The sequence below is a fragment of the Pseudophryne corroboree genome, chromosome 1 (genome assembly GCF_028390025.1).
Source record: "Pseudophryne corroboree isolate aPseCor3 chromosome 1, aPseCor3.hap2, whole genome shotgun sequence".
Classification (NCBI taxonomy): domain Eukaryota; kingdom Metazoa; phylum Chordata; class Amphibia; order Anura; family Myobatrachidae; genus Pseudophryne; species Pseudophryne corroboree.
Genome location: NC_086444.1, coordinates 618,674,886 through 618,687,439, shown reverse-complemented (window position 1 = coordinate 618,687,439; position 12,554 = coordinate 618,674,886). Strand labels below are relative to the sequence as shown.

The 12,554-nt window shown below is 49.1% G+C and overlaps 1 protein-coding gene and 1 long non-coding RNA gene across 4 annotated transcripts in view; one reads left to right on the top strand and one right to left on the bottom strand.

The window, feature by feature from the left end:
• The window catches only part of LOC134903249 (uncharacterized), a 199,438-nt gene that overhangs the window by 98,086 nt on the left and 88,798 nt on the right, over window positions 1–12,554 (bottom strand). The gene's annotated exons all lie outside the window — the stretch shown is intronic.
• Window positions 1–12,554, top strand: part of GNA15 (G protein subunit alpha 15) — a 190,058-nt gene that overhangs the window by 167,802 nt on the left and 9,702 nt on the right. For both annotated transcript variants that reach the window (XM_063914452.1, XM_063914451.1), the window contains exon 7: window positions 9,636–9,789. In XM_063914452.1, coding sequence (XP_063770522.1) covers window positions 9,636–9,789 — 154 coding nt within the window. The remainder of the gene's footprint in view (window positions 1–9,635; window positions 9,790–12,554) is intronic.

The window sequence follows — 12,554 nt, the reverse complement described above, 5'->3', positions numbered from 1 at the left end:
AACAAAAATGTTGAGGTTCCAAAATTAGGGAAAGATCAAGATCCACTTCCACCTCGTGCTGAAGCTGCTGCCACTAGTCATGGCCGAGACGATGAAATGCCAGCAACGTCGTCTGCCAAGGCCGATGCCCAATGTCATAGTACAGAGCATGTCAAATCCAAAACACCAAATATCAGTAAAAAAAGGACTCCAAAACCTAAAATAAAATTGTCGGAGGAGAAGCGTAAACTTGCCAATATGCCATTTACCACACGGAGTGGCAAGGAACGGCTGAGGCCCTGGCCTATGTTCATGGCTAGTGGTTCAGCTTCACATGAGGATGGAGGCACTCAGCCTCTCGCTAGAAAAATGAAAAGACTCAAGCTGGCAAAAGCAGTAGCACCGCAAAGAACTGTGCGTTCATTGAAATCCCAAATCCACAAGGAGAGTCCAATTGTGTCGGTTGCGATGCCTGACCTTCCCAACACTGGACGTGAAGAGCATGCGCCTTCCACCATTTGCACGCCCCCTGCAAGTGCTGGAAGGAGCACCCGCAGTCCAGTTCCTGATAGTCAGATTGAAGATGTCAGTGTTGAAGTACACCAGGATGAGGAGGATATGGGTGTTGCTGGCGCTGGGGAGGAAATTGACCAGGAGGATTCTGATGGTGAGGTGGTTTGTTTAAGTCAGGCACCCGGGGAGACACCTGTTGTCCGTGGGAGGAATAGGGCCGTTGACATGCCTGGTGAAAATACCAAAAAAATCAGCTCTTCGGTGTGGAAGTATTTCACCAGAAATGCGGACAACAGGTGTCAAGCCGTGTGTTCCCTTTGTCAAGCTGTAATAAGTAGGGGTAAGGACGTTAACCACCTCGGAACATCCTCCCTTATACGTCACCTGCAGCGCATTCATAATAAGTCAGTGACAAGTTCAAAAACTTGGGCCGACAGCGGAAGCAGTTCACTGACCAGTAAATCCCTTCCTCTTGTAACCAAGCTCACGCAAACCACCCCACCAACTCCCTCAGTGTCAATTTCCTCCTTCCCCAGGAATGCCAATAGTCCTGCAGGCCATGTCACTGGCAATTCTGACGAGTCCTCTCCTGCCTGGGATTCCTCCGATGCATCCTTGCGTGTAACGCCTACTGCTGCTGGCGCTGCTGTTGTTGCTGCTGGGAGTCGATGGTCATCCCAGAGGGGAAGTCGTAAGCCCACTTGTACTACTTCCAGTAAGCAATTGACTGTCCAACAGTCCTTTGCGAGGAAGATGAAATATCACAGCAGTCATCCTGTTGCAAAGCGGATAACTGAGGCCTTGACAACTATGTTGGTGTTAGACGTGCGTCCGGTATCCGCCGTTAGTTCACAGGGAACTAGACAATTTATTGAGGCAGTGTGCCCCCGTTACCAAATACCATCTAGGTTCCACTTCTCTAGGCAGGCGATACCGAGAATGTACACGGACGTCAGAAAAAGACTCACCAGTGTCCTAAAAAATGCAGTTGTACCCAATGTCCACTTAACCACGGACATGTGGACAAGTGGAGCAGGGCAGGGTCAGGACTATATGACTGTGACAGCCCACTGGGTAGATGTATGGACTCCCGCCGCAAGAACAGCAGCGGCGGCACCAGTAGCAGCATCTCGCAAACGCCAACTCTTTCCTAGGCAGGCTACGCTTTGTATCACCGCTTTCCAGAATACGCACACAGCTGAAAACCTCTTACGGCAACTGAGGAAGATCATCGCAGAATGGCTTACCCCAATTGGACTCTCCTGTGGATTTGTGGCATCGGACAACGCCAGCAATATTGTGTGTGCATTAAATATGGGCAAATTCCAGCACGTCCCATGTTTTGCACATACCTTGAATTTGGTGGTGCAGAATTTTTTAAAAAACGACAGGGGCGTGCAAGAGATGCTGTCGGTGGCCAGAAGAATTGCGGGACACTTTCGGCGTACAGGCACCACGTACAGAAGACTGGAGCACCACCAAAAATTACTGAACCTGCCCTGCCATCATCTGAAGCAAGAAGTGGTAACGAGGTGGAATTCAACCCTCTATATGCTTCAGAGGTTGGAGGAGCAGCAAAAGGCCATTCAAGCCTATACAATTGAGCACGATATAGGAGGTGGAATGCACCTGTCTCAAGTGCAGTGGAGAATGATTTCAACGTTGTGCAAGGTTCTGATGCCCTTTGAACTTGCCACACGTGAAGTCAGTTCAGACACTGCCAGCCTGAGTCAGGTCATTCCCCTCATCAGGCTTTTGCAGAAGAAGCTGGAGGCATTGAAGAAGGAGCTAAAAGGGAGCGATTCCACTAGGCATGTGGGACTTGTGGATGCAGCCCTTAATTCGCTTAACAAGGATTCACGGGTGGTCAATCTGTTGAAATCAGAGCACTACATTTTGGCCACCGTGCTCGATCCTAGATTTAAAACCTACCTTGGATCTCTCTTTCCGGCAGACACAAGTCTGCTGGGGTTGAAAGACCTGCTGGTGAGAAAATTGTCAAGTCAAGCGGAACGCGACCTGTCAACATCTCCTCCTTCACATTCTCCCGCAACTGGGGGTGCGAGGAAAAGGCTCAGAATTCCGAGCCCACCCGCTGGCGGTGATGCAGGGCAGTCTGGAGCGACTGCTGATGCTGACATCTGGTCCGGACTGAAGGACCTGACAACGATTACGGACATGTCGTCTACTGTCACTGCATATGATTCTCTCAACATTGAAAGAATGGTGGAGGATTATATGAGTGACCGCATCCAAGTAGGCACGTCACACAGTCCGTACTTATACTGGCAGGAAAAAGAGGCAATTTGGAGGCCCTTGCACAAACTGGCTTTATTCTACCTAAGTTGCCCTCCCACAAGTGTGTACTCCGAAAGAGTGTTTAGTGCCGCCGCTCACCTTGTCAGCAATCGGCGTACGAGGTTACATCCAGAAAATGTGGAGAAGATGATGTTCATTAAAATTAATTATAATCAATTCCTCCGCGGAGACATTGACCAGCAGCAATTGCCTCCACAAAGTACACAGGGAGCTGAGATGGTGGATTCCAGTGGGGACGAATTGATAATCTGTGAGGAGGGGGATGTACACGGTGATATATCGGAGGATGATGATGAGGTGGACATCTTGCCTCTGTAGAGCCAGTTTGTGCAAGGAGAGATTAATTGCTTCTTTTTTGGTGGGGGTCCAAACCATCCCGTCATATCAGTCACAGTCGTGTGGCAGACCCTGTCACTGAAATGATGGGTTGGTTAAAGTGTGCATGTCCTGTTTATACAACATAAGGGTGGGTGGGAGGGCCCAAGGACAATTCCATCTTGCACCTCTTTTTTCTTTTATTTTTCTTTGCGTCGTGCTGTTTGGGGAGGGTTTTTTGGAAGGGACATCCTGCGTGACACTGCAGTGCCACTCCTAGATGGGCCCGGTGTTTGTGTCGGCCACTAAGGTCGCTAATCTTACTCACACAGCTACCTCATTGCGCCTCTTTTTTTCTTTGCGTCATGTGCTGTTTGGGGAGGGTTTTTTGGAAGGGACATCCTGCGTGACACTGCAGTGCCACTCCTAGATGGGCCAGGTGTTTGTGTCGGGCACTTGGGTCGCTGAGCTTAGTCACACAGCTACCTCATTGCACCTCTTTTTTTCTTTGCGTCATGTGCTGTTTGGGGAGTGTTTTTTGGAAGGGCCATCCTGCGTGACACTGCAGTGCCACTCCTAGATGGGCCAGGTGTTTGTGTCGGCCACTAGGGTCGCTTAGCTTAGTCATCCAGCGACCTCGGTGCAAATTTTAGGACTAAAAATAATATTGTGAGGTGTGAGGTATTCAGAATAGACTGAAAATGAGTGGAAATTATGGTTTTTGAGGTTAATAATAATATGGGTTCAAAATGACCCCCAAATTCTATGATTTAAGCTGTTTTTTAGGGTTTTTTGAAAAAAACACCCGAATCCAAAACACACCCGAATCCGACAAAAAAAATTCGGTGAGGTTTTGCCAAAACGCGGTCGAACCCAAAACACGGCCGCGGAACCGAACCCAAAACACAAAACCCGAAAAATTTCAGGCGCTCATCTCTAGAATGCAGTCAAACCACATTTGCCATTAGTATATCTGATCCTGCCCATAGGCACACACATATACACTTACATACATAGGGGTATATTCAATTGACGTCAGATCCATTCACTCACGGCAGCATCCACCTGGCTCCAGCAAGCGAGGTCTCGCTTGCTGGAGCCGGGTGGACGCTGCTGTGAGGGACGGCTGTGACATCCTCCGGCTATGCTGCTGCAGCGCTGCTCTCCCCGTCTGCCCGAGGCTCTCCCCCGTCTCCCCCCATCTCCTCCTCTCCACCGTCTCTGCTCCAGCATCACAGCCGCCGCTCACGGCAGCGTCCACCCGGCTCCAGCAAGCGAGGTCTCACTTGCTGGAGCCGGGTGGATGCTGCTGTTAGCGGCGGCTGTGACATCCTCCGGCGCTGCTCTCCCCCATCTGCCCGCGGCTCTCCCCCGTCTCTGTTCCCGCATCTCAATTCAACTTTTTTTAAAGTCGAATTGAGACTTGTCGGTTTTGACCCTGTTTTAGACACAAGCACGCGGATCGGCAGCTATTCCGCCGATCCACATGCTTTTCGACAATTTGGGGTTAGATTGAATAGGTCAGAACCCCTTCCGACCTAAAAAAGTCGAAAACTGCCGTCTTTTCGACAGACTGCAGCTTTCGACTTCTATTAAATATACCCCATAGTCACACACAAAACACATACATATGATATACAGTACAGTCACACATGCAGTATATACAAATACAGTCACATACATACTGTACATAGTTACACACTTATTCACATACATAGTCACACACTAAGGGGGACATTTACTAAGCAGTGATAAGAGCGGAGAAGTGAGCCAGTGAAGAATTGCCCCCATCAACCAATCAGCAGCTCTGTATAATTTTATAGTATGCAAATTATAGATGTTACTTCAGTGCTGATTGGTTGCCATGGGCAACTTCTCCATTGCAACTAGGCAGATCTATGTAGTGTGCAGCAACACACTAAATAGATCTGCTCAGTTACAATGCTGCTTATTTCTCTGGCAATTATTTTACAAGTGTCATACCCAGTATTAGAACCCACAACCTATTACACTGGAAATAGTACCTCACAGTCAGTGCCGTTTCTTGCGGCGGGCGAGCCGTGCAACCGCACGGGGCGCCCGCCGCAGCACTTCCTGAGCACTTTCAAACCCCCCTCCCCTCTCCTCCCGAGTGCCCAGCTGGGGAGGCGGGGTTTCGCGGAATGACGCGTCTGCGTCGTGACGTCACGAGCAATCGCGTCATTCCGCGAAACCCCGCCCCCCCCACCTGCCGTACTGTGTAAAATGGGGACATCTGTCTGCCGGAATGTGTAAAGTGGGGACACTTGTCTGCCGGAATGTGTAAACTGGGGACGCTTGCCTGCCGGAATGTGTAAAATGGGGACACCTGTCTGCCGGAATGTGTAAAATGGGGACACTTGCCTGCCGGAATGTGTAAGATGGGGACACTTGCCTGCCGGAATGTGTAAAATGGGGACACCTGTCTGCCGGAATGTGTAAAATGGGGACACCTGTCTGCCGGAATGTGTAAAATGGGGACACTTGCCTGCCATGCTGTGTAAAATGGGGGCACGTGCCTGCCGCAATGTGTAAAATGGGGACACTTTCCTGCCGCAATGTGTAAAATGGGGACACTTTCCTGCCGCAATGTGTAAAATGGGGACACTTTCCTGCCGCAATGTGTAAAATGGGGGCACGTGCCTGCCGCAATGTGTAAAATGGGGACACTTTCCTGCCGCAATGTGTAAAATGGGGGCACGTATCTGCCGCAATGTGTAAAATGGGGACACTTGCCTACTGTGCTGTGTAAAATGGGGACACTTGCCTGCTGTAATGTGTAAAATGAGGACTTTTTTTTTTTTTAATCCTGTGGTGGCCGTGATGATGAGATCAGACGAGGCAACGCCCATCTTAACAAAGCCACGCCCATTTTGACGAGGTCACACCCCCTTCCTCTTTATATCTATGAGGGGGGGGCACATTTTTTCTTATGTGAATGGGGGGGGGGGGGGGGGGGGCGCATTTTTAAATCTCGCACTGGGAGCCAAATTGGCTAGAAACGGCCCTGCTCACAGTTTCCATACTGTTGGGCTGCCTGGCAGTGAGTGTCGTGTAGTCTCACCCCCGTGCTTCCACTCCGTCCACAGTCCTAGCCCAATGCAGGGCAGTGCAGTCCTGTGCCTTGACCCCCACCCTCCCCATAATTCGGCTCTGACTGTTCCTGGTGACTGTCGGTCACTGCCGACGCCAGAGTCCAGCGGAACAGCTCAGCACTAGTGATTAATCAGACTCAAGGTAAACTACAGCTCCTAGCAGCCCTTGGTGCCAAGAGCTCCCAGCAACAAGGGCTACTGGGAGCTGTAGTTTATGTTGAGTCTGATTACAAGCGAGGTGTAGTGCGCTGCTGCCGGACACTGGCGCTGGCACTAACAGACAGTCACCAAGTCTAACAGTACCACTTGGTTCTACCCCCTGGCCATGGATGGCACAGCCGGATGGCGCCCCCTCCTTGCCTGGCGCCCCTGGCGAGTGCCATCCTGGCCAATAGGTAGATACACCCCTGTGTGCTCCCTCCCTGTACTGTGCTGTATGTAGCGTGTGTTCCCCCTCCTTGTACTTTGAAACATATAAGGTTAAAAAAGGGGTTTGTAGAATGAATAATCAATAAAATCCGAAGTAGATTAAAGGCATCACTGCAGTGTCAGTAGACACTGAAAGTGGGCATATCAGTCCTTGTATACATCAGGGAAGGGCATTGTAGCAGCATATGCATAAAGTCGCACTTAAACATTAGCAAAGCGTAAAGCAAAGGAGGCCCCAACTGTGTCTATCTCGGAATCAGGACCTCTTATAGTGGCCCTGCCCTCTTTACAGTCTCCTCCACCTCAACAGACTCCACCCCCATTAGGGCTGCTTCCATAAATTTCGCGGGCTGGTGTTCGATCCCAATCCGCCCCTGATGTACAGCCAGTGGCGGAAGTCTGGGAGGCAATGGAGTCGGATGCCGCCGGGCTCCAGCAATGAAGGGGGCACCTTCTCCATTGCCTCCGACAGTGTGGTTGTCCGCTTGTGGCTCCCATCTCCTGAATGACACCCCGGCTCCCGCCCCCCTGAGAAGTGCGGCTGCCCGGCTCCAGGATGATACCGCTCTTCAGCTCTCAGCGTCTCAGCTCTTCAGCGTCTCTTGAGCTCCCGCCCGATAGCGCAGCTACCCATCTCCGGCTTCAGCCTGAGAACATCACGGCTGGCCGGCTCCCGCCTCACAGTGCCGCTACCCGGCTCCGGCTCCTGCACCACCAAAGCACAGCTTCCCGGCTTCAGCTCCTGCCGCACAACGCCGCTGCCTGGATTCAGCTTCTGCCCTACAACGCCGCTGCCCAGCTCCTGCATGCTGACACTGAGGCAGGTGAGATGCGATATCTGATGGAGGAAAGTGTCAGGGTGGGGGACAGTGTGTGTGTCAATGCGGCTGTGTGTGTATTTGTATAGATGTGTATGTGACTGTGAGTATGTAGATATGTGTGTGTATATATGTGGCTATGTGTGTATAAGTGGTATAATGTGTGTGTATATGCTGTGTGTATATGTGGTTGGGTGTGTATTTGTATATATGTGAGTGCGTGTATATGTGGCTGTGAGTGTATACCTGGACTGGGGCGCGGGGGGGGGTGCAATATAAACTTTTTCGCCTCCGCGCGTCTTATAATAACTTACGCCTCTGTGTACAGCATCAGTAACTGCAAAATTCTCAGTCATGCGCTGGTTTCCAGACTCTGTTATTCATAGCATTTGTACTGATGTGTGGTCGAGGAGCTTGTTTATAGAGAGTATTCATGTAAATAATATAATATAAAAGCGGGATCACTATTCTGAGAGGTGTTTTCCAAAACCATCACCCTGTCTTCTAATTTTTCTTTTTATCAGGCGAATAAGTGCTGTATCCAAACCACATACCGAACCTGGCAACTATTCCACAGCTCTCCATACACATCCAATAACTCCGCCACTGTGTATTCTACTGCACAATAACATTATGCTGGATATAAAACCCTTTCATACAAAACAATTAAAAAATATATATATTTTCAAAATAAATAAACTGATTAAAGGAGAGAAGGAAAAGGGGGGACATGATAGAAACTTTCAAGTATACCAAGGGTTTAACAAAGTTCAGGAGGGAAACATTCTTCAAAGGAAGAGAAGTATTAGAACTCAAGGACATAAACTGAGGCTGGAGGGGGGGAGGTTCAGGGGAAATTTAAGGAAAAATTACTTCACAGAAAGCGTAGTGGATAAGTGGAATAGCCTCCCATCAGAGGTGGTAGAGGCTAAGACTGTAGAGCAATTTAAACATGCTTGGGATAGACATATGTATATCCTTACAAAGAATTAAGGTTCAAAAAGGGTTGAGATTACCTAAAGGATAAAAAAAAAGGGCAGACTAGATGGGCCAAAGGGTTCTTATCTGACGTCAAATTCTATGTTTCTAAAGGTCAATAGTCTATTAATGGATTTAATAAATGTTTCACATATGAACTATGAGGTAATTACATTGCTTATTGTAAACCCAGTGTTCTTGTGCTGATCTGTATTATATCTCCACCATACCCCAATAAAAACATATTGGGGACAATCTCATAACACCGATGACTTACAGTAAGTATTGCTGTCCTTGTTTAGGAATCAACCAATCCTCTCATTGCATTTAACAACTTGCCTGGCGTGGTCGCATCAGATGCAATCACACCAGGCTGGGCTTTCCCTGTCATGTTTCCCTGTCATATCTGATGCGACCAGTCAGAAACACCCAAAGTGCGGCTGTTGGAAGATAATTTTCCAGCAGCTGTTTTTGTCTGCTTCCTGTTCCCTCCTCCAGTGCCTACCGTGCAGCCGATCATAGCTGATCAGTCAGCCCTCATCTTTCCTGTGTTTATCTAGCAGCTGCAGAGAGGAATAGCCACCATGAAAATGTAAAGTTGTGATGATCGTAATTGTCTGATCATTGGTGAACTGATGTATCGGCCATCCATATTTAACCTGATTTAAAAAAAAAAGAAAAGTTTTCCCAGGGCCCCACAATTCTAGGGGTCTTCAAGTATGGGCACAGGCTGGTGCATCCGGAGCTTCTTGAGAGGCAGGTAGGGTATTTTGCCTGATTGTGAATTACACACACACTGCCTCCCAGCCTGCTGCCAGACAGTGAATGGCTGTCAGCATGCTGATTGGTGGATGGCTGGAGCTATCTCCCAATCAGACAGGAAACATGTATGGAACTGTATGGAAGCATGTGGAGAGAAGGATCAGGACCGCAGGAGGGGTCAGTTATGATTTTTTATTTTATTTATTCCTGTGAATGGGTGGATAAGGGGCCCAGGTACATTGTTTTGTTTTGCATTGTCTTGACCAGGGCTTACAATGCTATTTCCAGATCTACCGTGACCATCATTTTATGTGACTTACTCAAAATCAGACAGTACAGGTCCATTAAAATGTATTAACTGTCCTAAGATTAGTCACATAGCGTGTTATCTCTTTTTTTTCTGACCTAGAATCGCATGCGTGAGAGTCTGGCCCTATTTAGGAGCGTAATGGAACTGCCTTGGTTTAAAGAGACTCCAATTATTCTTTTCCTCAACAAGACTGACCTATTGGCTGAAAAAATCTGCAGCTCTGATTTAGCGACATACTTCCCAAAATTCAAAGGTTAGTCCTGAGAGCAAGATACACATCCATGTGACAGCTAACTGTTGGCTTCATGATTTAAAAACATACAAGTCACCTCTCTTGAGAAAGGGGAACTACTTTCTGTCGGTCAGATAGATTATCTATCTATCTATCTATCTATCTATCTATCTATCTATCTATCTATCTATCTATCTATCACCATAGCTCTGTGTATAGGATGGTGCCTTGGCTAGACTGGCCATCTGGCACTTCTGGCAAATGCCAGAAGGTCCGAAGGGCTGGTGGGCCGGTCCGGTCCACAGAGAACCGGGAAGGCTCAGTGCAGCTCCCGGCTCTCTGGTTTGTCTGCCGCTGCCCGTTGCTAAGCAATATCGGGGCGTGCCATGAATCCACGCCCCCTGATTCGTGACACGCCCCCATTTGCAGTGTCCGCGCGCCCCCTTTCTTGTGTGCGTACCTTCGGCACATGCACATATGTCAGGGCTGGATGGAGTCCCCAGTCCGTCCCTGGATGGCTCTATGCTGTACTTGCCTATCCACGATCCTGGGCATAGGTTGAACTGCACATGCACAATTTCTATCTCACACATGTGCAGTACTGATGAAAGTTGAAGTGTTTACTGGGTCATGCATGTTCAATCTGGAGAGAAGTGTCACACTTAATTGTGCAAGCTCATGCTCTTTTGTCCGCACATAGGTGGTCATTCCGAGTTGTTCGCTCGCTAGCAGTTTTTAACAGTCGTGCAAACGCTATGCCGCCGCCCACTGGGAGTGTATTGTAGCTTAGCAGAAGTGTGAACGAAAGGATCGCAGAGCGGCTACAAAGTTATTTTGTGCAGTTTCTGAGTAGCTCAAAACCTACTCAGCGCTTGCGATCACTTCAAACTATTCAGTTCCTGTTTTGACGTCACAAACACGCCCTGCGTTCTCCCAGCCACGCCTGCGTTTTTCCTGGCACGCCTGCATTTTAACGAACACTCCCTGAAAATGGTCAGTTGCCACCCAGAAATGCCCACTTCATGTCAATCACTCTGCGGTCAGCAGTGCGACTGAAAAGCTTCGCTAGACCCTGTGTGATACTACACCAGCCTTTGTAATAGTATGCCGCGCGTGCGCATTGCGCCGCATACGCATGCGCAGAAGTGCTGTTTTTTTTGCCTCACAGCAAACAAATGCAGCTAGCGATCAACTCGGAATAACCCCCATGATCTGTACTGAAACTCATTTAGCGATTGTAGAAAAACCATATAGAGGGCTTGTTAGAAGTTTGCCAGGGTACAGGCAGTAGCAGCTCTTGCCACGGGCAAGCAGGCTTTTTGCTCGGGGCGCCGCTACCCTGAGGCCGCCGCCGTGGCAAGAGCCGCTACAAATCCTCCCTCCCCGCTCCCCGGCCCACGGCTGCAGCGAGCGCCGTGTGCGCCCGCTGCAGCCGGCGTCGCTGACTGACGTTAGAGGTCAAAATTGACCCCTAGTGTCAGTGCGGCGCTGCTATGGGAGAGATGTCATGACGTCTCTCCCATAGAGAGGAGCCGGTGCCCGGAGACAGCAGCAGCAGCGGTCCAGAAGCAGGAGCGAGGCTGGTAAGTATTGTTTTTTTTCTTTTAGGGTTTGAAAGCGTTGCTACTACTGGGGACAGATATACTGGGGGCAAATCTACTGGGGGCACTGCTACAGGGGGAACAGCTACTGGGGGCACTGCTACAGGGGGCACAACTACTGTGGGCACAGCTACAGGGGGCAAATTAACTGGGAGGCACAACTACTTGGGGCAAATCTGGGGGCAGAGCTACTGGGGGCATAACTGTGGCCACAACCCTCCCCTGTGAAGCCACACCCCTATTTTTTGTGAACTAACTGTTTTGCTGCGGGGGTGGGGTGGGGAAGGGGGGGAGGGGCGCCGCAAGGTGTAGAACTGGCCCAGGGTACAGGATACCACAACACATCGAGAAGCACCAAAAGGTAAGACTCTCTACTTGAATATCTATATAACTCATCACAATAGCCCAACAAAGGCGTATGTTATTTTCCAATACACACAGAAAAATCTTTATGAATACAGTCTACTGTATTGTCTAGTGTGCAGTGTATGTATTGTCTTAGTTCCAGATATATGAGATTTACCTAATTCAGTTGTTTTGTTGGTAATAACTTCTGGAATTCTTCCATTAACAATCTTTTGTTTTTCAATTTGTTTGATGATAAAAATGGATTAAACCTTTGCAAAAGAGAGCACTAGTTCTCACAACCAGAGGCGTCACAAGGGGGGTGCGGGCCGCACCTAGGTGTCACCGTTCCAGGGAGTGACACCACAATGCTGGCTATTCTGTAGTGACAGGAGCCCAGGTGCTGCAGTGGAAACTGGAAAAACCCTGATCTTCCCCCTCAGCCCTCTCTCAGATTGTAACATATGTTCACAAGAGTTATGATATGGAGACCGTTGGTCTTAAATATTCCACTTTCCCTGCCTCTTCTATGATTAAATGGAGGTTGTGGTTTAACCATTTCTCTACATTCAAGCCATTATAGGACTTAGCCTTAGGGACTATAAAGTAGATGTATTAATCTTCGTTATGGAGAAGTGGTATCAGTGCACGTTACGTGCCCTGATCATGCTTTCCCCCCATGTATTACAGCGGCGGTGCGGGCTGAATGACACGGTGATATGCAGGACAATGTATGAATGGTCAGCAGCGCTGATCATTCTGACACCTGCAGCTATCGATTTCGACAGCTGCAGGTGTGGTTGCCCATAGACCACAGCAGTGGCGGCTCCTGGCTGCATG